General features: G+C 46.5%; 1 protein-coding gene across 1 annotated transcript in view; it reads left to right on the plus strand.

Annotated features, from left to right (window-relative positions):
- Positions 1 to 25004, plus strand: part of LOC112238239 (leucine-rich repeat and fibronectin type-III domain-containing protein 4-like) — a gene marked incomplete at its 3' end in the record, with an annotated part of 61677 nt that overhangs the window by 24486 nt on the left and 12187 nt on the right. Inside the window, exons 2-5 of the mRNA XM_042297836.1 lie at positions 9972 to 10755; positions 12473 to 12643; positions 13131 to 13292; positions 13486 to 14196. Coding sequence (XP_042153770.1) covers positions 9998 to 10755; positions 12473 to 12643; positions 13131 to 13292; positions 13486 to 14196 — 1802 coding nt within the window. The remainder of the gene's footprint in view (positions 1 to 9971; positions 10756 to 12472; positions 12644 to 13130; positions 13293 to 13485; positions 14197 to 25004) is intronic.

Here is a 25004-nt window from a genome sequence, read left to right on the forward strand (position 1 = left end):
GTCTATTATCAATGTTTATTATAAGTATTTCTGTAAATTGATGTGGCTCTCTGCAAAATCACTGCATGTTTTGGAACTACTGAACGTAACACGCCAATGTAAAATTAGATTTTTGTATATAAATATGCACTTTATCGAACAAAACATACATGTATTGTGTAACGTGAAGTCCTATGAGTGTCATCTGATGAAGATCATCAAAGGTTATTGATTAATTTGATCTATATTTCTGCTTTTTGTGACAACTCTCTTTGGCTGGAAAAATAGCTGTGTTTTTCTGTGACTTGGTGGTGACCTAACATAATCGTTTGTGGAGCTTTCGCTATAGAAAAATTAAAAAAAATCAGACACAGTGGCTAGATAAACAAGACTTGTATCTTTAAAATGGTGCCTTGTATGTTTGAGAAATTTGATTTATTTCATTGGCTGTTGGCGAGGTGTTCCGCTAGCGGACAGGTTAAACAAATCAAAATATATTTATATTTGACATTTTTCAAATAGCCACCCTTTGCCTTGATGACAGCTTTGCGACACTCTTGGCAAAACTGTTCACACCTCGGCCTAAACATCAGCGCTACAGGTAACTTCCACAAAGCTTTGAACAAGCTGAGAGACAAGGCAAGAAAGGCCTTCTATGCCATCAAAAGGAACATAAAATGTGATATACCAATTCGGATCTGGCTACAAATACTTGAATCATTTATAGAAACCTATTGTCCTTTATGGTTGTGAGGTCTGGGGACCGCTCACAACCCAAAAATTCACAAATTGGGACTCTGCATGCCAAACTCTGCAAAAATATCCTCTGTGTACAACGTAAAACACCAAATAATGCAGAGCAGAATTAGGTCGATGAAAGCTAATAATCAAAATCCAGAAAACAACTGTTAAATTCTACAACCACCTAAAAGGAAGCGATTCCCAAACCTTCCATAGCAAAGCCATCACCTACAGAGAGATGAACCTGGAGAAGAGTCCCTAAGCAAGCTGGTCCTGGGACTCTGTTCACAAACACAAACTGACCCCACAGAGCCCCAGGAGAGCAACACAATTAGACCCAACCAAATCATGAGAAAACAAAAAGATAATTACTTGATACATTGGAAAGAATTAACAAAAAAACAGAGCAAACTAGAATGCTACTTGGCCATAAACAGAGAGTACACAGTGGCAGAATACCTGACCACTGTGACTGACCCACACTTAAGGAAAACTATGTACAGACTCAGTAAGTATAGCCTTGCTATTGAGAACGGCCGCTGTAGGCAGACCTGGCTCTCAAGAGAAGACAGGCTATGTGCTCACTGCCCACAAAATGAGTTGGAAACTGAGCTACACTTCCTAACCTCCTGTCCAACGTATGACCATATTAGAGATACATATTTCCCTCAGATTACACAGATCCACAAAGAATTGGAAAACAAACCCAATTAATGCAGCTTTGCCATAGAGAGATATAGAGAGCGAGACATAGAGAGTGAGAGAGAGAGAGAGAGGGAGAGAGAGAGGGAGAGAGAGGGAGAGAGAGAGAGAGAGAGAGAGAGAGAGAGAGAGAGAGAGAGAGAGGGGGGGAGAGAGAGAGAGCGAGAGCGAGAGAGAGAGAAAGAGACTGTAGTATACACACACACACACATAAATGCAAAGACACACTCAGACATACACACACACATACAAAAATCCATGACTCATGCAGACATTCAACCTCTAGACCACAAAGCTTCGCTATAGAGGAGAAGGGAGGGATGACTGGAGGAGAGAGGGAGGGGAGGATGAGAGAGAACTAGAGAACAGAGGGAGGGGAGGAGGATGGAGAACTGGAGGAGTGAGGGAGGGGAGGAGGAGAGAGAACTGGAGGACAGAGGGAGGGGAGGAGGGAGGGATGACTGGAGGAGAGATGACTGAAGGAGAGAGGGAGGAGGAGGGGGATGACTGGAGGAGAGAGGGAGGGGAGGAGGGGGATGACTGGAGGAGAGAGGGAGGGGAGGAGGGGGATGACTGAAGGAGAGAGGGAGGGGAGGAGGGAGGGATGACTGAAGGAGAGAGGGAGGGGAGGAGGGGGATGACTGAAGGAGAGAGGGAGGGGAGGAGGGGGGGATGACTGGAGGAGAGAGGGAGGGGAGGAGGGAAGGGATGACTGAAGGAGAGAGGGAGGGGAGGAGGGGGATGACTGGAGGAGAGAGGGAGGGGAGGGGGATGACTGGAGAGAGAGAGGGAGGAGGAGAGAGAACTGGAGGACAGAGGGAGGGAGGAGGAGAGAGAACTGGAGGACAGAGGGAGGGGAGGAGGAGGAGAACTGGAGGAGTAAGGGCGGGGAGGAGGAGAGAGAACTGGAGGACAGAGGGAGGGGAGGAGGGAGGGATGACTGAAGGAGAGAGGGAGGGGAGGAGGGGGATGACTGGAGGAGAGAGGGAGGGGAGGAGGGGGATGACTGGAGGAGAGAGGGAGGGGAGGAGGGGGGGATGACTGAAGGAGAGAGGGAGGGGAGGAGGAGGGGGATGACTGGAGGAGAGAGGGAGGGGAGGAGGGGGATGACTGGAGGAGAGAGGGAGGAGAGAGAACTGGAGGACAGAGGGAGGGGAGGAGGAGAGAGAACTGGAGGACAGAGGGAGGGGAGGAGGAGAGAGAACTGGAGGAGTAAGGGCGGGGAGGAGGAGAGAGAACTGGAGGACAGAGGGAGGGGAGGAGGGAGGGATGACTGAAGGAGAGAGGGAGGGGAGGAGGGGGATGACTGGAGGAGAGAGGGAGGAGGAGGAGGGGGGATGACTGGAGGAGAGAGGGAGGGGAGGAGGGGGATGACTGAAGGAGAGAGGGAGGGGAGGAGGGAGGGATGACTGAAGGAGAGAGGGAGGGGAGGAGGGGGATGACTGAAGGAGAGAGGGAGGGGGGATGACTGGAGGAGAGAGGGAGGGGAGGAGGGAGGGATGACTGAAGGAGAGAGGGAGGGGAGGAGGGGGATGACTGGAGGAGAGAGGGAGGGGGGAGGAGGGGGATGACTGGAGGAGAGAGGGAGGGGAGAAGGGGGATGACTGAAGGAGAGGTGAGGGGAGGAGGGGGATGACTGAAGAGAGAGGGGGGGAGGAGGGGGGGATGACTGAAGTAGAGAGGGAGGGGAGGAGGGGGATGACTGGAGGAGAGAGGGAGGGAGGGATGATTGAAGGGAGAGGGAGGGGAGGAGGGGGATGATTGAAGGAGAGAGGGAGGGGAGGAGGGGGATGACTGGAGGAGAGAGGGAGGGGAGGAGGGAGGGATGACTGAAGGACAAACGGAGGAGGATGGAAGAGGAGATGGAATAGAGGAAGTAGAAGTGGAAGAGAAAAGAGAGAGATAGAGGAGAGAGGGAGGGAGGGAGGTGGAGAGTAAACGAATGGGATAGTGTGCTATTCATCTCCTCAGGGTGGATCGATGGTTCAGGAGACAGATCAGTTATACTGCCTGCACTCTACTGTTACTAGTACCACACACACACACACACACACACACACACACACACAGACAAACACACACATATACACACACATATACACACACACACACACACACATACATACATATACACACATACTGCCTGCACTCTACTGGAATCTACAGAGAGAACAAGAGAGATAGAGAGAGATAGAGAAAGAGAGAAAGAAAGTAAAGGAGGATGAGAAGGGAGGGAGGGAGAGAGGGAGAGATGGAGAATGAGGAGAGGGAGAGATGAAGTGGAATAGGAGGGGTGAGATAGAGAGAGGGAGAAAGGAGCAGCGTTCCTCTGGGTCTGGGAATACTTCACCTTCAGGTTGCTTCAAGGGCAGAACAGAGAGCCTCAGAAAGTCAAGTGGGAGAGGGGAGGAAGGAAATCCAAGGAGAGGGAAAATGAGAGGAAGAGAGAGAGAGTAAAGGAGAGAGAGGGAGAGTTCTAGGATATGGGTTGTCGGTAGTAGCTCTATCTAGGATATGGGTTGTCAGTAGTAGCTCTGGTCTGAGGGTTGTTGGTAGCAGCTCTATCTAGGATATGGGTTGTCGGTATTAGCACTATCTAGGATATGTCTTATAGGTAGTAGCTCTATTTAGGATATGGGTTGTCGGTAGCAGCTCTATCTAGGATACGGGTTGTAGGTAGTAGCTCTATCTAGGATATGGGTTGTCGGTAGCAGCTCTATCTAGGATACGGGTTGTAGGTAGTAGCTCTATCTAGGATATGGGTTGTAGATAGTAGCTCGATCTAGGAAATGGGTTGTCGGTAGTAGCTCTAACTAGGGTATGGGAGGTGGGTAGTAGCTCTAAGCTATGGGTTGTAGGTAGTAGCTCTAACTAGGGTATGGGAGGTGGATAGTAGCTCTAAGCTATGGGTTGTAGGTAGATGCTCTAACTAGGGTATGGGAGGTGGGTAGTAGCTCTAAGCTATGGGTTGTAGGTAGTAGCTCTAACTAGGGTATGGGAGGTGGGTAGTAGCTCTAACTATGGGGGTATGGGAGGTGGGTAGTAGCTCTAACTAGGGTATGGGAGGTGGGTAGTAGCTCTAACTAGGGTATGGGAGGTGGGTAGTAGCTCTAACTAGGGTATGGGAGGTGGGTAGTAGCTCTAAGCTATGGGTTGTAGGTAGTAGCTCTAACTAGGGTATGGGAGGTGGGTAGTAGCTCTAAGCTATGGGTTGTAGGTAGTAGCTCTAACTAGGGTATGGGAGGTGGGTAGTAGCTCTAAGCTATGGGTTGTAGGTAGATGCTCTAACTAGGGTATGGGAGGTGGGTAGTAGCTCTAAGCTATGGGTTGTAGGTAGTAGCTCTAACTAGGGTATGGGTTGTCGGTAGTAGCTCTAACTAGGGTATGGGTTGTAGGTAGTAGCTCTAACTAGGGTATGGGTTGTCGGTAGTAGCTCTAACTAGGGTATGGGTTGTAGGTAGTAGCTCTAACTAGGGTATGGGTTGTAGGTAGTAGCTCTAACTAGGGTGGGAGGTGGGTAGTAGCTCTAAGCTATGGGTTGTAGGTAGATGCTCTAGAATATGATTGTAGGTAGTTGTTCTTTCTAGGATATGGGTAGTAGGTAGTAGATATGGGTTGTCGCTAGTAGATATGGGTAGTAGGTAGTAGATATGGGTTGTAGGTAGTAGATATGGGTTGTAGGTAGTAGGTATGGGTAGTAGGTAGTAGATATGGGTTGTCGCTAGTAGATATGGGTAGTAGGTAGTATATATGGGTAGTAGGTAGTAGATATGGGTTGTCGCTAGTAGATATGGGTTGTAGGTAGTAGATATGGGTTGTAGGTAGTAGGTATGGGTAGTAGGTAGTAGATATGGGTTGTCGCTAGTAGATATGGGTAGTAGGTAGTATATATGGGTAGTAGGTAGTAGATATGGGTTGTCGCTAGTAGATATGGGTAGCAGGTAGTAGATATGGGTTGTCGGTAGTAGATATGGGTAGTAGGTAGTAGATATGGGTTGTCGCTAGTAGATATGGGTAGTAGGTAGTAGGTATGGGTAGTAGGTAGTAGATATGGGTTGTAGGTAGTAGATATGGGTGATAGGTAGTAGATATGGGTAGAAGTTAGTAGATATGGGTTGTAGGTAGTATCTATGGGTAGTAGGTAGTAGATATGGGTTCTAGGTAGTAGATATGGGTTGTAGGTAGTAGATATGGGTTGTTGGTAGTAGATAAGGGTTGTAGGTAGTAGATATGGGTTCTAGGTAGTATATATGGTTTGTAGGTAGAAGATATGGGTAGAAGGTAGTATCTATGGGTTGTAGGTAGTATATATGGGTAGTAGGTTGTAGATATGGGTTGTTGGTAGTATATATGGGTAGTAGGTAGTAGATATGGGTAGTAGGTAGTAGATATGGGTAGTAGGTAGTAGATATGGGTAGTAGGTAGTATATATGGGTAGTAGGTAGTAGATATGGGTTGTAGGTAGTAGATATGGGTAGTAGGTAGTAGATATGGGTTGTAGGTAGTAGATATGGGTAGAAGGTAGTATCTATGGGTAGTAGGTAGTAGATATGGGTAGTAGGTAGTAGATATGGGTAGTAGGTAGTAGATATGGGTAGTAGGTAGTAGATATGGGTTGTAGGTATGTTGTTGTATGAAGTCAATGTGTTTTATTGTCAAATCAGACATACTACTCTTAAAGAGTGACCCTCTCCCTCTCTTTCCAAGTCTCTTCCAAGTCTCTTTCCCTCTCTCTTTCTCTCAATTGTTCCCTCTCTCTGCATTGTTTGTCCCTCTCTCTCTCGCTCCATCTCTCTCGCCCTCTGAGCATTGAGGTTAAATTTTGAAGGTCTGTGGTTTGAGTTATTTGAGTTATTCAGTAACAGAGACATACAGAACCATCGTTCTCGTCTGGTGTTGATGTAGCCTGGACGGTACCCTATTCCCTATATAGTGCAACCTATTCCCTATGTAGTGCACCCTATTCCCTATATAGTGCACCCTGTTCCCTATATAGTGCACCCTATTCCCTATATAGTGCACCCTATTCCCTATATAGTCCACCCTATTCCCTATATAGTGTACCCTATTCCCTATATAGTGCACACTATTCCCTATGTAGTGCACCCTATTCCCTATATAGTGCACCCTATTCCCTATATAGTGCACCTTATTCCCTATATAGTGCACCCTATTCCCTATATAGTGCACCCTATTCCCTATATAGTGCACCCTATTCCCTATGTAGTGCATAATGGCCCATAGGGCCCTGGTCAAAAGTAGGGCACTAGAAAGGGGTCAGAGAGAGCGGCCCCAAGACCATTCAGTATTAACTTGTGCAGATTTCTCTATTGAAGCTTCTATCAAATGTAAGTGATTTTCTTATTTTGTACATTTTCTGAAAGTATAAACTCAGAGGTTCAAAAGGCCACCTTTCCTACTTTTCCCCCACATGGACCAGTCCCTCAGCAATTTGACTTCAAGACAATGAGCTTTCTAGGCCCTTGCCAGTGGAGTGACAGCTAGCCAGATGCATGCACAGCAGAGAGAGAGAGAGAGAGAGAGAGAGAGAGAGAGAGAGAGAGAGAGACAGAGAGAGAGAGAGAGAGAGAGAGAGAGACAGAGAGACAGGGGGAGGAGAGAGAGATGGAGGGAGAGAGAGAGAGAGAGACAGAGGCGAGGGAGAGAGAGAGAGAGAGAGAGAGAGAGAGAGAGACAGAGGCGAGGAGAGAGAGAGAGAGAGAGAGAGAGAGAGAGAGAGAGAGAGAGAGAGAGAGAGAGACAGAGGCGAGGAGAGAGAGAGAGATGCCCTTTGATAGACTTGATGATATTTTCACACTTCCTAAACAGCTTTTCTTTGTTCACGCCCATTCAGCATTCAACATTGTTCACGCCCAGTTAAACCTTAGCCCCACCCACAGATGTAAACCTCCAGACCGGAGCCTCGTTTAAACCCAGCTCAAATTCAAGGCAGCAATGCTTTTGAGAACTGCAGCAAAGATTATCTACACGCTTAAGCAACAAACAAAAAACATTCTGTTTCAGACTCGAACCTGGGACATGATAGACCAATCAGGAGTGTCTATCCACCCTATTACCTCAGCCAATAATGACTAGCCAGGAAGGACACTTTATTCTCCCTCCTATAGGTCAGTGCTTTCTCCTTGGCTAAATTAGGCACGTAATTGCACATTATAATTCATATTATTAACGGATCCCAGGCCAGTTTATAATTAAATGAAAGTTAATTATGATCAAAAAGTCATTTCTGCAACAAAACAACAACAAATATTCTTACTGCGAAGTAGGAACTGATCCTGGAACTGGTGTCCAACGCCTCAGATCCTGGAACTGGTGTCCAACACCTCAGATCCTGGAACTGGTGTCCAACGCCTCAGATCCTGGAACTGGTGTCCAACGCCTCAGATCCTGGAACTGGTGTCCAACGCCTCAGATCCTGGAACTGGTGTCCAACGCCTCAGATCCTGGAACTGGTGTCCAACGCCTCAGATCCTGGAACTGGTGTCCAACGCCTCAGATCCTGGAACTGGTGTCCAACGCCTCAGATCCTGGAACTGGTGTCCAACGCCTCAGATCCTGGAACTGGTGTCCAACGCCTCAGATCCTGGAACTGGTGTCCAACGCCTCAGATCCTGGAACTGGTGTTCAACGCCTCAGATCCTGGAACTGGTGTCCAACGCCTCAGATCCTGGAACTGGTGTCCAACGCCTCAGATCCTGGAACTGGTGTCCAACGCCTCAGATCCTGGAACTGGTGTCCAACGCCTCAGATCCTGGAACTGGTGTCCAACGCCTCAGATCCTGGAACTGGTGTCCAACGCCTCAGATCCTGGAACTGGTGTCCAACGCCTCAGATCCTAGAACTGGTGTCCAACGCCTCAGATCCTGGAACTGGTGTCCAACGCCTCAGATCCTGGAACTGGTGTCCAACTCCTCAGATCCTGGGAGTGGTGTCCAACGCCTCTGATCCTGGAACTGATCTCAAGTGTTATGGCTAGAGTGACAAACAGAGAACATGGGGAATTTGAGGGAAGTTACCAGATTTTTGTTTGTTATACCCTAGGTATGGCTCTATAATAAGGACATTGTAATGTAGATAGCATGCCTGTCGCGCTGTGACGCTGTCCGTGCGTCTATCTCAGTTACTGATGCTTTGGAGATTCCCGTGGTCTCATCATTTGATGGGTTGCCGTGACACCGGTGTAGTGCTGTGGGTTGCTTCTGTAACTAAGGAGTTTGCATGTATAGTGAGGTGGGTTGAGATGTTGTTGCTAGGCTGTAGTGGAGTATTCTGGGATGCTGTTGCTATGCAGCGTTAAGGTGTAGTGTACTGTAGTAATATACGGGTTGAATGCACAGGGATCCATGGTGACTGTGTGTGTGTCCTGTGTGTGTGTCCTGTGTGTGTGTTTGTGTGTGTGTGTCCTGTGTGTGTGTTTGTGTGTGTGTATCCTGTGTGTGTGTCCTGTGTGTGTGTGAATTTCCTGAACTATAAAACACAGAGTGGATTATAATGTTTCAGAGAAGACCTAACACAGACACAAGGGCTTGCATACACACACACACACACACACACACACACACACACACACACACACACACACACACACACACACACACACACACACACACACACACACACACACACACACACACACACACACACACACACACACACACACACACACACACACACACACACACACACACACACACACACACACACACACACACACACACACACACACACATACACACACATACACACACACACACACACACACACACACACACACATACACACACACACACACACACACAGACACACATACACACACACACACACACACACACACACACACACACACACACACACACACACACACACACACACACACACACACACACACACACACACACACACACACACACACACACACACACACACACACACACACACACACACACACACACACACACACACACACACACACACACACACACACACACACACACACACACACACACACACACACACACACACACACACACACACACACACACACACACACACACACACACACACACACACACACACACACACACACACACACACACACACACACACACACACACACACACACACACACATACACACACACACACACACACACACACATACACACACACACACACACACACACACACACACACACACACACACACACATACACACACAGACACATACACACACACACACACACACACACACACACACACACACACACACACATACACACACATACACACACACACACACACACAGACACATACACACACATACACACACACACAAACAAGGGGCTTCTTACATAATACTATCCAAACAATGTGAGTCTGTAACACTTATTTTCTCTCTCCCTCTCTCTCTCTCTGTCTCTCTGTCCTCTCTCTCTTTTCTCTCCTCCTCTCTCACTCTCTCTCTCTCTCTCTCTCTCACTTTCTTTTCTCTCTCTCTCTCTTCTCTCTCTCTTCTCTCTCTCTCTCTAGGTCTGTGGATAACTCTCCATACTACCATGCCAGACCCCCCACCTTCCCATTCAATCCGAAGACGACACCCATCACCCCACACACACACACACCCACAGAGAAGGGAAGAACATTCCATCCTCTCTTCCCTCCATCCCTCCATCACCCCTTCAAACACACTTCTGAACTCCTGCAAACTACTACCCCTTTCCCAGTCCCTTCCTGGATCATTCTCCTCCCATCTCATTCGCTGTGCCTGCCCCACCCCCGGCACATCCACGGCTTTCCCGGCTCTCCATTGGCTGACGTTGGTCACATGCTGCTGCCTGCTGCCCTCTCTGATTGGTGCAGGGGAGACATGGGACGTGGTCGCAGTGTGTCCATTCCACTGCGTCTGTCGGAACCTGTCGGACTCTCTGAGCACGCTCTGTGCAGATAAAGGCCTGCTATTTGTTCCCCCGAATGTCGATCGACGAACCGTCGAGCTCCGATTGGGTGATAACTACATCACAGAAGTGGGCGGGGCTGACTTCGCCAACATGACCGGATTGGTTGATCTGACTCTATCCCGGAACACTATCCACTCCATCCGACCAATGACGTTCTCCGATCTGGAGAGCTTGCGGAGTTTGCATTTGGACGGTAACCGCTTGACGACGCTGGGACCGAGGGACCTGTTGGGATTGGTCAATCTACAGCACCTCATCGTCAACGGTAACCAGCTGACCAGGGTGTCGGCAGAAGCGTTCAATGATTTGTTATTGACGCTGGAGGATCTGGACCTGTCTTACAATAACCTCAGATGGTGAGGAGACTTACAGCTCCAAGTCTTTACACACCGACTCATTCAAGGGTTTTTAATTTTTTTTAAACTATTTCTACATTGTAGAATAATAGTGAAGACATCAAAACTATGAAATAACACAGATGGAATCATGTAGTAAGCAAAAAAAGTGTTAATTAAATAAATAAAACATTTAAATATATTGAACATTTGAGATTCTTCAAAATACCTTTTGCCATGATGACAGCTTTGCACACGCTTGGCATTCTCTCAACCAGTTTCATGAGGTAGTCAACTGGAATGCATTTCAATTAACAGATGTGCCTTGTTAAAGGTAAATTTGTGGAATTTCTTTCCTTCTTAATTCGTTTGAGCCAATCAATTGTAGTGTGACAAGGTAGGGGTGGTACACAGAAGATAGATAGATTTGGTAGAAGACCAAGTTGCCCTATTTGGTAAAAGACCAAGTCTATATTATGACAAGAACAGCTCAAATAAGCAAAGACAAATGACAGTCCATCATTACTTTAAGACATGAAGGTCAGTCAATCCAGAATATTTCAAGAACTTTGAAAGTTTCTTCAAGTGCAGTCGCAAAAACCATCAAGCACTACGAGGAGGATACGTTTATTGGCCTCAATAAATGCTTCACAGAGTTCAAGTAACAGACACATCTCAACATCAGCTGTTCAGAGGAGACTGTGTGAATCAGACCTTCGTGGTCGAATTGCAGCAAAGAAACCACAACTAAAGGACACCAATAATAAGAAGAGACTTGCTTGGGCCAGAAAACACGAGCAATGAACATTAAACCAGTGGAAATCTGTGCTTTGGTCAAATGAGTCCAAATTTGAGCTTTTTAGTTCCAACCGCTGTGGCTTTGTGAGACGCTGAGTAGGTGAATGGATGATCTCTACATGTGTGGTTCCCACCGTGAAGCATGGAGGAGGAGGTGTGATGGTGTGGGGGTGCTTTGCTGGTGACACAGTCTGTGATTTATTTAGAATTCAAGGCACACTTAACCACCACAGCATTCTGCAGCGATACGCCATCCCATCTGGTTTGCGCTTAGAGGGACTACCAGGACAACGACACAACACATCTCCAGGCTGTGTAAAGGCTATTTGACCAAGAAGGAGAGTGATGGAGTGCTGCATCAGATGACCTGGCCTCCACAATCACCCGACCTCAACCCACTTGAGATGGTTTGGGATGAGTTGGACCGCAGAATGAAGGTGCTCAGCATATGTAGGAACTCCTTCAAGACTGTTGGAAAAGTATTCCAGGTGAAGCTGGTTGAGAGAATGTCAAGAGTGTGCAAAGCTGTCATTGAGGCAAATGGTGGCTACTTTGAAGAATCACCAATATAAAATATATTTTTTCAATGTAGAAAATAGTACAAATAAAGAATAAACCTTGAATGAGTAGGTGTGTCCAAACATTTGACTGCTACTGTATATTTTGGGCTGATTTTTTTGCTGTGCAATAGTCTATGATTTCTGGTATTCTTTACACTACGTTTTTTACTATAGCAACATTCTGTGATGTCAGTATAGAACATTACATTTGTACAGAGAAAACACAAGGTCATTACTTTCAAACAGTCCATAATGTCGTAATTGACAGTGCAATGAAAGGTATTACAAAAAATTCTGCCGAAGACCTATGTTCCCCTCGTAATGTTGACTTTGAAGGCTTCTGCAGAGTCAAATAAACGAGCTGTCCATCCTCAATGCAGGGTTCCGTGGGAGTCGATCCAGAACATGGCCAGTCTCCACACTTTGAACCTGGATCATAATCTGATAGACCGCATCGCAGAGGGATGCTTTGGAGGGCTGTACAAGCTGGCTCGTCTGGATATGACCTCTAATAGGCTGAGGACCCTGCCACCTGACCCCCTGTTCGCCAGGTAGGTTACCATAGCACCCCCCCCCTCCTCCTCCAGAGTTCAGAGGTTGCTGGTTCAAGTCTTGGACTGGGAAATGAAAGACTGTGACTGAACTGGTAAGACAGTAGACACATTATATCTACTCAACGTGTGTGACTTACCCGATAACATCATGATGATAGCGACTCTAGGGTTGTGGGTTTGATTCCAGCTGCGGCCAGCCACTGATACTAAAATGTAAACATAGTGCCGTAAGTTGCTTTTGATCCTGACGGCTGATAAATAGAAACCAACTATCCAAACATTACACATCCCTTAAGGATATGTTGGTTTTCTACATGAGTGAAGCTGAAGTTCTGTAAATATTTAATTGGCGAAGCTTTTGGAAGGGTCATAATTAATTAAATTCTTGTTGTTGTTGCGGTATGAGAGTAGGCCACAGAGTAAACTGAACTGTCAAATGACTTACTTATTACAAATGACTCATTATTTTAGAATTATGTTCCAGGTCTCAGACGGGAGCCATCAGTCCCACTCCCTACAACAGCGTCATCAGTCTGAACTTCGGAGGGAACCCGCTACACTGTAACTGTGAGTTGTTATGGTTACGCAGGCTGGTCCGAGAGGACGATATGGAGACCTGCGCCACGCCCCCTCACCTGGCCGGCAGGTAAAACAGATGACAGTGTCTTTGTCCGATTCCGTTCGTTCATTACAGTGAGCTCCGATTCCTAACTCCACCAGGATGAAGATAGTCACAATAATAGATTTTATTCAGATGTTTAAATAGAGCGATAAGGATACTGTGTCTCTCAGTGAATGTTAGAGTTAACCGTTCTTCTCTCTCCATCTCACCTGTCCAGGTATTTCTGGTCCATCCTTGAGGAGGAGTTCACCTGTGAGCCGCCCCTCATCACCAGACACACCCACAAGCTCTGGGTCCTGGAAGGTCAAAGGGCAACCCTGAAATGCAGAGCCATCGGCGACCCCGAACCAATCATCCATTTCGTCTCCCCCGATGATCGGATTGTGGCGAATTCCAGCCGGACGACATCGTCCCGGAATGGAACGTTGGATCTCTTCTTTACGGTTGCTAGGGATGACGGAGTGTACACGTGCATAGCGATAAACGCGGCTGGGGAGGCTACCGCAACGGTGGATCTAAATATCATCCTGTTGCCGAATCGAAATGGGAATGTCAACGTTCCAGGGAATGTGACGGTTACTGGGAATGCTGGGAATTCTAATGGAAAAATTCAGGGTTCTTCGGACATTGCCACTGGAAAAAGTGTGAATTCCGAAGTTGACAATGGAGGGAACACAAGAGACACGGAAGAGAGGAGAGGAGAGGAGGGAGAGGGGGATGAGGAGGGTGGTGTGGTAGAGGAGGAGGATGGAGGGATTAGGATAGAGGAAGAGGAGGAAGAAGAAGAGGAGAGGATGGTTGGGATACAGGGAGTCACTTCTACTTCAGCACAGGTACGATGGGACCTGGGCCAATCGGCTGGAGCTTACCTGGTGTGGATGTTTCAGATACAGTACAACTGTACAGCCGATGAGACACTGGTGTACAGGTGAGTCTACTTGCGTTTACCTGAGTTTACCTGAGTCTACCTGAGTCTACCTGCGTTTACCTGAGTTTACCTGAGTCTACCTGAGTCTACCTGCGTTTACCTGAGTTTACCTGAGTCTACCTGAGTCTACCTGCGTTTACCTGTGTTAACCTGAGTCTACCTCAGTCGACCTGCGATAGCCTGAGTCTACCTGAGTGTACCTGAGTTTACCTGAGTCTACCTGAGACTACCTGCGTTTACCTGAGTCTACTTGAGACTACCCGAGTCTACCTGAGTCTACCCAAGTTTACAATACACATCTGACATTTTGAATCCACCTTACACACCTACACCTGACCTCTCTACAACAATACACCTGACGACACTGACCTATGACCTCTACACTTCTCACAGCCCAGCCTGGTCTCATAGACTCATAGACGTAAAGTTAGTATGAAATCTTACGTTTGGTATGGTTACATAAGGGATAACCCTTACCCTAACCCTTACCCTAACCCTAACCCTAACCCTTACCCTTACCCTTACCCTAACCCTAACCCTAACCCTTGCCCTAACCCTAACCCTTACCCTAACACTTACCCTAACCCTAACCCTAATGTTTACTAAAGCAGGGTGGCTGGGTAGGAGTACAATGCAAACGTCTGGCAACCCAAAGGTTGTGAGTTTGAATCTCATCACGGACAACTTTAGCATTTTAGCTCATTAGCAACTTTTCAGCTACTTACTTACTTACTTACTAACCCTAACATTAACCTTATCCATTATAGCTAACTCTTACCCTAACCCTATCCCTTATAGCTAACCCTTCCCCTAACCCTAACCTTATCAATTTTAGCTAACCCTTCCCCTACCCTAACCTTATCCATTATAGCTAACCCCTACCCTAACCTTAACCATTATAGCTAACCCTTCCCCGAACCCTAACCTTATCAATTTTAGCTAACCCTTCCCCTAACCCTAACCGTATCCATTATAGCTAACCCCTACCCTAACCCTAACCTTATCCATTATAGCTAACCCCTAACCTAATCCTAACCTTATCCATTATAGCTAACCCTTCCCCTAACCCTAACCATATCCATTATAGCTAACTCTTACCCTAACCCTAACCCTATCCCTTATAGCTAACCCTTCCTCTAAACCTAACCGTATCAATTTTAGCTAACACTTCCCCTAACCATAACCTTATCCATTATAGCTAACCCCTACCCTAACCCTAACCTTAACATTATAGCTAACCCTTCCCCGAATCCTAACCTTATCAATTTTAGCTAACCCTTCCCCTAACCCTAACCTTATCCATTATAGCTAACCCCTACCCTAACCCTAACCTTATCCATTATAGCTAACCCTTCCCCTAACCCTAAACGTATCCTTTATAGCTAACCCTTCCCCCAACCCTAACCTTATCCATTATAGCTAACCCTAACCCTAACCCTAACCTTATCCATTATAGCTAACCCTTACCCTAACCTTATCCATTATAGCTAACCCTTACCCTAACCTTATCCATTATAGCTAACCCTTACCCTAACCCTAACCTTATCCCTTTTAGCTAACTCTTACCCTAACCCTGACCTTATCCATTATAGCTAACTCTTACCCTATCCCTAACCTTATCCATTATAGCTAACTCTTACCCTAACCCTAACCCTATCCCTTATAGCTAACCCTTCCCCTAAGCCTAACCGTATCAATTTTAGCTAACCCTAACCCTAACCCTAACCTTATCCATTATAGGTAACCGTTCCTCTAACCCTAACCTTATCCATTATAGCTAACCCTAACCCTAACCCTAACCTTATCCATTATAGCTAACCCTTACCCCAACCCTAACCATATCCATTACAGCTAACCCTTACCCTAACCTTATCCTAACCTTAAATTTTTTTTTTTTTTTGATTTTTTTGATTTTGATTTTTTTTTTTATCCATTATAGCTAACCCTTCCCCAACCCTAACCTTATCCATTATAGCTAACCCACACCCTAACCTTATCCATTATAGCTAACCCTTCCCCCAACCCTAACCTTATCCATTATAGCTAACCGTAACCCTAACCTTATCCATTATAGCTAACTCTTACCCCAACCCTAACCTTATCCATTATAGCTAACCCTAACCCTAACCCTAACCTTATCCATTATAGCTAACCCTTACCCCAACCCTAACCATATCCATTACAGCTAACCCTTACCCTAACCTTATCCATTATAGCTAACCCTTCCCCAACCCTAACCTTATCCATTATAGCTAACCCACACCCTAACCTTATCCATTATAGCTAACCCTTCCCCCAACCCTAACCTTATCCATTATAGCTAACCGTAACCCTAACCTTATCCATTATAGCTAACTCTTACCCCAACCCTAACCATATCCATTATAGCTAACCCTTACCCTAACCTTATCCATTATAGCTAACCCTTACCCCAACCCTAACCATATCCATTATAGCTAACCCTTACCCTAACCTTATCCATTATAGCTTACCCTTCCCCCAACCCTAACCTTATCCATTATTAAAGCTAACCCTTACCCCAACCCTAACCATATCCATTATAGCTAACCCTTACCCTAACCTTATCCATTATAGCTTACCCTTCCCCCAACCCTAACCTTATCCATTAAAGCTAACCCTTACCCCAACCCTAACCATATCCATTATAGCTAACCCTTACCCTAACCTTATCCATTATAGCTTACCCTTCCCCCAACCCTAACCTTATCCATTATAGCTAACCGTTCCTCTAACCCTGACTGTTTTAGGTAAACATTCCTCTAACTCATACTGTATCATATGAAATGGGTGATGGATATCCATAAATTAATACATACCTTACAAATCTTAACATATCATCTAAATGGAGTGTCTCATATTAACTTACAGAATAATACAACATGATCTGAGACCAGGTCGCACAGCTACACCTGACATTATAGGAAGGTCATATGCAGGATATAAGCACAGAGAGAAAGTTCGGAGGAGAGAGAAGGAAGAGAGAATGAGGAAGGAAGAGTTTGACAGGGAGACCCTCAAGGGACAAAGAGTAATGAAGTCTGAAGGATGGCTTAAACTACAGAGTCAATACATATGTCACAACCTATCAGATACACACAGAGACAGAGACACCTCAGAGATAGAGGGAGTGAAGAGGGAATAGAGAGAGAGAGAGAGAGACGGGAAAAAAATAATGGAGCTAGAGAGAGAGAGAGAGTAGATGAACATGAAAATGGCAATTATATCCTCTTCTTGTCTTTACCATAAGAACATTATCTTATTATCTTATCTCTCTCTCTCTCTCTCTCTCTCTCTCTCTCTCTCTACCTACTCTCTCTCTCTCTACCCGCTCTCTCTCTACCCTCTCTCTCTCTCTCTCTCTCTACCTACTCTCTCTCTCTACCCTCTCTCTCTCTACCCACCCTCTCTCTCTCTTTCTCTCTCTCTTTCTCTCTGCATGCTGGGAGTGATTGGTGCATGCTGGGAATTGTTTGAGTGAAGGAGTGCGTGTGTTGTGGAGAGTTAGATATTCACAACTTTCTTTCGGTTTGCTATTTCTTGGTGGCATTTTTTTTGTTGATGCATGATTAACGTTTAGGCTTTAGGTGTGTTACTGAAGCTGCTGTCACGGTGGAGGAGTTTCTGGTCGCAGTAGGAGAGAAGGTAGGCTATGAGAATATTGCGTATGCATCCCGGATGAATAAAGCTGTGGTGGTATTTCTTAAAGAAGAGTGTCTAGTTGATCGGATGGTTGAGCATGGTGTACTTCTTAAAGGAATGTTTATTCAAGTTACGCCGCTTTTTTCTCCGTCAACAAGGGTAACGATTTCAAATGTACCACCGTTTATTCCTAATGAGCTATTGGAGCGCGAGTTATTGCGCTTTGGGAAGTTCGCCAGTTCAATTAAGGTTGTCCCGTTGGGTTGCAAACACCCGGCGTTGAAACAGGAAGGCAGAGGGAGGGGCACAGGTGGTCATCGTAACGCCTGGGCCCACTGATGTAGGGAGAGGTGAGCTGACAGCGGTAGAGCAGCCACAAGCACCTGTTGCTGAGGAACAAGTTATCCGTGTTGGGGGCACGGGGTTGCAACTTGTATTAGAAGGAAATGTTATGCTACAGAAAAGTATTGTTGTAGAAGGTAAGGATGTATCTGAAGAGCCAGTTCCTCAGACTGGTGAGCAGGTGCCCAGTATGAGTGCTGGGGTAAAGGAGGGGGTTCATGTGGAGCTAGGCTCCCAGGGAGTGGAGGAGATGCCCACTACGAGTGCTGGGGTTCATGTAGAGCTAGGCTCCCAGGTAGTGGAGGAGTTGCCCACTACGAGTAATGAGGTACAGGAGGGTTTGCATGTGGAGCTAAGCTCCCAGGTAGTGGAGGAGATGCCCACTACGAGTAATGAAGTACAGGAGGGTTTTCATGTGGAGCTAAGCTCCCAGGTAGTGGAGGAGATGCCCACTACGAGTAATGAAGTACAGGAGGGTTTTCATGTGGAGCTAAGCTCCCAGGTAGTGGAGGAGATGCCCACTACGAGTAATGAAGTACAGGAGGGTTTTCATGTGGAGCTAAGCTCCCAGGTAGTGGAGGAGATGCCCACTACGAGTGCTGAGGTTCATGTGGAGCTAGGTTCTCAGTTAGTGGAGAAGATGCCCACTATGAGTAGTGATGTTCAGGTGGGGCTAGTCTCCCAGATAGTGGAGGAGATGCCTGGTACGAGTGATGAGGTGCAAGTGGAGAGTGTTGAAAGGGATGTGGTAGAGGGGAGTCAGTTGTCTGTTTTCTCAGCTGAGGAGGATCAAGAGAAGGATATGGATATCTCTTTAGATAAGACAGCTGCTGGTACGGACTCAGTTTATGATCTAGAGGAGGTAAATGAGTTTCTGGATCAGACTTTTGGGAAATCTGTCAAATTGGCAGATTATTTTGATGTTGATAAGTTTGTGAGGTCAGCTGTGATGTTACAGAAGACGGTGGGGTTAGACCAGCTGAGTGAGAAGAAGCGGTTTCGCTTGAGGAAATTTATTACTGCTGTTGCAGCAGCAAAAGGTGGTGGGAAACGTGTTCAGGTTAAGAGAAGAAAAAAATAATGACGATGATCATGCTTCATAGTGTGTCTTTTTTCTCGTTGGTTTCTCTGTGGTTTCTTCTGCTTTTCTTTTCTCTTTTCTACATGGAGGTACTAAGGGTAGGTTCTCTCAATATGAATGGGGGAAGGGACAGGAATAAGAGGGCTTGGGTATTAGAAGTAATAAAACAGAAAAGGCTTAATGTAGTTTTCCTACAGGAGACACATAGCGATGAGGAAAATGAGGTTGACTGGGGTATGTGGTGGGAGGGGCAGCATGTACTCAGTCATGGTACTAATTTCAGTGCTGGGGTGGCAATATTGTTTTCCTCAGGCTTAGGAGTGACTGTGGTATCTACAACAGAGATTGTCAAGGGTCGGGTTTTATTGGTCAAGGTGGATGTTATGGGGTTTTTGTTTGTTTTTTTGAATGTTTATGCTCCTAATGAGGGTACAGAGCGTATTGCTGTATTTGATCAACTAAAGGAAATGTTAAGACAGTGTGACCAAGAGGGGTGTATGGTTTTAGGGGGTGACTGGAACTGTACAGTGGATTTTACTGTTGATCGCACCTCTGAAGAACCTCACCTGCGGTCAGCCACTTGCCTGTCTGGCCTATTAACTGAGTTTGAGCTTTCTGATGTGTGGAGAGTAAGGAATGCCAAAGTTAGGCAGTACACATGGCTAAAAATTAATGAAGGTTGTGTCAGTGCAGCACGGTTAGACAGGTTGTATGTATCTGAGCAATACTGTAGTAGGGTTGGAAAGTGTGCCATTACTCCTGTGGGTTTCTCTGATCATCATATGGTTACTGTTGATATTCACTTGTCCTGTCCACGAAGGTCATCACCTTACTGGTATTTTAATGTTAAATTGTTACATGATGTCATGTTTTGTGACAGGTTTTTGTTGTTTTGGGAAAAATGGAGGGGTATAAAAGGGAATTTTGAGTCCTTGAGACAATGGTGGGAGGTTGGGAAGGCCCAAATACGAGTTTTTGTCAACAGTATACTGCTCTGTCTCAAACTGAATTTAAAGAGACTATCAAGGCCCTTGAACAGGACATCAAATCTATTGAATTGAAGCTGCTCACTCAGAATGACCCTGGACTAGTCATGAACTTACAGGACAAGAGACATGAACTGAGGTCGTTTCTGCATGAAAGAGTGAAGGGTGCCTTGATTAGGTCTCGTTTCGCTTCCCTCAAGGATATGGATGCTCCTAGTGCTTTTTTTTTTAACCTAGGAAAGTCGACATTTCAACGTAAACGGATGGTCTGCCTTCGTCTCCCTGATGGGAAGGTGACCACGAATGATATTGAAATGCGTCAACATGCCGTGGATTTCTACTCGTCCCTTTATAAGGCGGAGGATTGTGACTCTATGTGTACTGAACAGTTGTTACATGGTCTTCCTAAATTGGGACCTGAGCAGAGAGTCGCATTGGACGCTGACATTACACTGCAGGAGCTGTCCACAGCTGTTATGCAGCTCTCAACAGGCCGAGCCCCTGGCATCGATGGGTTACCATCTGAGTTTTATAAGCACTTTTGGGGGTCTATTGGGGAGGACTTTTATGAAGTGATGTGTGAATCTTTTCATGAGGGTTCTCTTCCTGTATCCTGTCAACGTGCAGTGCTTTCACTGTTGCCAAAAAGGGGATTTGGCTCTCATAAAAAATTGGAGACCTGTTGCTTTGCTGTGCGCAGAATATAAAATTGTTTCTAAATGTCTCTCAAACAGGTTGAAAGAGTATCTGGGGTTGTTGATCCACAAGGACCAGTCCTACTGTGTACCTGATCGCTCTATTGTTGACAACTTGTTTCTGATAAGAGATGTTTTAGACATTTGTAAACTGTCTGATGTAAATGTGGGTTTACTTTCGTTGGATCAGGAGAAGGCTTTTGATCGTGTGGACCACCAGTACTTGTTTAAAATAATGAAAGCCTTTGGGTTTGGGGATGTTTTTCTGTCTTGGGTGAATTTACTGTATGCTGGAGCCTCGTGTATGGTGAAGGTGGGTGGTGGTTTAAGTTGCCCCATCCCTGTCGAAAGGGGCATCAGGCAGGGATGCCCAATTTCAGGGCAGTTATATAGTCTGGCGATTGAACCAATGCTTTGTTTTTTAAGAGCGAAGCTTACTGGTTTCTTTGTGCCAGGTGTAACGAAGGGTCCCACGATAGCACTGTCTGCGTATGCAGATGACGTGATAGTTTTTATTACAGGGGGTGAGGATGTTAAGGTTCTCTCAAACGCTTTAAAGGTGTATGAGGGGGCCTCCTCAGCTAAAGTCAATTGGGGAAAGAGTGAAGCGCTGTGGGCAGGTCAGCTTCAGATGGGGTCTACTCCATGGTTACCAGGGGGGCTTCAGTGGGGCAGAGATGGAATGAAGACTTTGGGGGTTTTTCTAGGCTCCGATGTCTTTCAAAAAAGAACTGGGAGGGTGTAGTGGAGAAAGTGTGTGCCAGACTGTCAAGGTGGAAATGGGTGTTGCCCCAGCTGTCTTATAGGGGACGGGTCCTGGTAGCTAATAATCTTGCTGCTTCTACCCTGTGGCACAGACTAATGATTTTACAGCCACCAAAGGGTCTGATACAAGAGCTTCAGAGGACCCTTGTCAATTTCTTCTGGTCTGGGCAACACTGGATTAAAGCTGCAGCCCTGTACCTGCCACTGCACGAGGGTGGGCAAGGCCTGGTGGACATTTCCTCTAGGATCACGGCTTTCAGGCTCCAAGCAGCCCAGAGATTGTTGTACAGAGACTGTTCTAGCTGGGTCGAAACAGCCTACATATTGATGAGGAGAGCGGGCTGTTTGGGCTTCGACAAGCATCTTTTCCTCTTAAAGCTGGAGGGGGTGATTTGACTGGCCTGACTCCATTTTATGAGTCTGTTATGCAGGCTTGGAGAGTCTTTGTCAAGTCCCGTAAGGCCTGCACGCCACCAGGGATGTGGCTTTTTGAAGAGCCTCTTTTTCACAACACTGCCATCCAGTCCCGTGTTCTGGGTTCAGCTAGCCTACGTTCATGCCTGTTAGGCGTGGGGTGTACCAAGCTGGGTCATCTGATGCAGAGCAGGAGCAGATTGGAGGAGCTGGGAGAAAGAGCGGGGATCCGATCATCTCGTCTACTGAGGAAGGTCGTCGATGAGGTCTGCGATTCCTTGCCAGTGCTTCATCTACAGTATGTGACTGACACTTCCAATTCTGATCGGTGGAAGGAGGGTCTGGATTATGTGTTCCCTGCACTGATTGTTAGTGCTGCGATGGGGGCATTTGAAGAGGACGTGGGGACGCTGCTTTCCTTCGATACCCCGGAGCTGGGGGAGTTCAAGGAGGTGGGAAAGAAGGCCATGTACAGAATATGTGTAAAGGTGTCCCATGCCTCTTCCCTGGAAGGGGTAAAATCGACGAGGTGGGCGGATGTGCTTGGTCCAGGTGCCTCTCCAAAAGGCTGTTGGCGATCATTATATAAACTGCCTATTGATAAGAGGACAGCTGACCTCCAATGGAGGATAATACATGGAGCCATAGCCACCAATATGCATCTGGTACACCTGGATCCTACTGTTGGGGAGGGGTGTCCATTCTGTGCTGGGTCTGAATCTCTGGCACATCTGTTTTTATTGTGTCCCAGGTTGGTTGGGATGATTGAACTGATCACTGATTGGTTCTCAACGTTGGGAGAGGTTTTCTCTTCCCAACTGTATATATTTGGGCCAAAGTACAGGTTCAGTCAAAAGGGTGTAGTTGTGTTGCTTAATTTTGTGTTAGGGGCAGCAAAATTAGCGATATGGAAGACCCGAAAGAACAGCATTCGGGGACAGGGGTCTGTGGATGTGGTGGGAATGCTGGAGGGAATGTTGGCAGCGAGACTAAGGATTGAGTTTGCCTATTACAAACTTGTCAACAATATCGATCTGTTTTTGAGTATATGGGGTATACAGAGGCTGTTGTGTGTAGTTACTGTGGAGGAGGAATTGGAGTTGTGTTTTTAATTGATGTGTAACTGTGGTTTTGTATGAGTATTTATTGTGTGGTGGGCCCCCAGACCCAATGAAGAGTATTTAAAACTCAAACTCTCTCTCTCTCTCTCTCTCTCTCTCTCTCTCTCTCTCTCTCTCTCTCTCTCTCTCTCTCTCTCTCTCTCTCTCTCTCTCTCTCTCTCTCTCTCTCTCTGTCTCTCTCTCTCTGTCTCTCTCTCTCTCTCTCTATTTTCTCTCTCTCTGTCCATATAGCGGCCTCTCTCAATGGCCAGGCACTGCACACTTAATCTGTACATATTATGTCATTGGGGGAAAATGTCCGTAGGGGGAGAAGCAGGTTAAGTAAGTGAATGTTGGGGGGAGGAGTCCTGGAGGGCAGACAGTTTGCACCCAGTGGTGCGTTCGGCTGCGTGTATCACCCTCTGAGGCGCCTTGCTGTCCTCTGCGGTGGGAGTAGCCGTGCCAGGCCATGATGCAGCCCAATCTATGATCAGGGTCAACTCTATTAAGGTGGTCCAGAGAGGAGGTGAAACACACAACAGGGCAGTTTGGGCCAGAGAACATCCAGGAAGTCAGCACAGCATCAGGTGTTGCTCACGGGGCTCTGTAACAATCCTCCTCAATTCTGATTGGTCAGCTCTTCTCAACCCCTAGGACAAGCATACACAAATAAAGAATAGAATGAGAGACATCGAGCAGCAGGGCTGTTTCTACGTGGGTAAAAAGACAAGGGGACATATCAAGCTGGTGTCGTGGGTTCATCTTCCTCTGGGCCACCTCGTCATGTCCCATCTCCAGGGTTCCTCTTCCTCAGGGACACCTCGTCATGTCCCATCTCCAGGGTTCCTCTTCCTCAGGGACACCTCGTCATGTCCCATCTCCAGGGTTCCTCTTCCTCAGGGACACCTCGTCATGTCCCATCTCCAGGGTTCATCTTCCTCTGGGCCACTTCATCATGTCCCATCTCCAGGGTTCATCTTCCTCAGTGCCACCTCGTCATGTCCCATCTCCAGGGTTCCTCTTCCTCAGTGCCACCTCGTCATGTCCCGTCTCCAGGGTTCATCATCTTCGGTTGATTCCAACCTACAGCATATATCCAATACAGTTTATGAAATCAATTGAGGCGTTGATCAAATGCAAATAGGACAGCTAGATACACCTACTTCAAACCCTAGCAAACTAATGCAACATTGTTATAGCCTACACAATATCACCGATTATTTTACCAGACTCACAACATTTTCCTTGTGCCACCAAATGGTTGCATTACTACTGGTAAAGTGAACAGGCTTTAGCTAATACTGTAGCATTATGGAACAATGTTGTTTAAAAACGAACCTTTAGAGGCCTACAAAACTATGATTTATGTCGTATGCCAAGTGAACCGAATCACACAGGGCCGTGACAGCTAAGGAGGACACTCTGTCCCTTTGTTTCTTCACCATGTATTCTCTCTCCATTGGATGCAATATATCACGGTGACAACTAGATGGCTATTTATTGTGAAGGCTGCTATCCTACTCGAAATACTGTATAATCCTTGGGAGGAGAAAGAAATCGTCCCCGTTACTAGTTTTCTAGGCTACAGCTGACCCAGTGGCACTGCACCTGAGGTCGGCAGGCACCACGATTCAAGTTGGTGGTCGTTAGCATTAGCTTGTTCAGCCCACAACGCGGTTTATGTGTAAAGTGCAAGCAGTCAACCCCCCCCCACACAAAAAAAATATGGCTCATCTTTTGAACTGCTAGAAACAAGTCATTTTCT

The sequence above is a fragment of the Oncorhynchus tshawytscha genome, linkage group LG15 (assembly GCF_018296145.1).
Source record: "Oncorhynchus tshawytscha isolate Ot180627B linkage group LG15, Otsh_v2.0, whole genome shotgun sequence".
Lineage (NCBI taxonomy): Eukaryota > Metazoa > Chordata > Actinopteri > Salmoniformes > Salmonidae > Oncorhynchus > Oncorhynchus tshawytscha.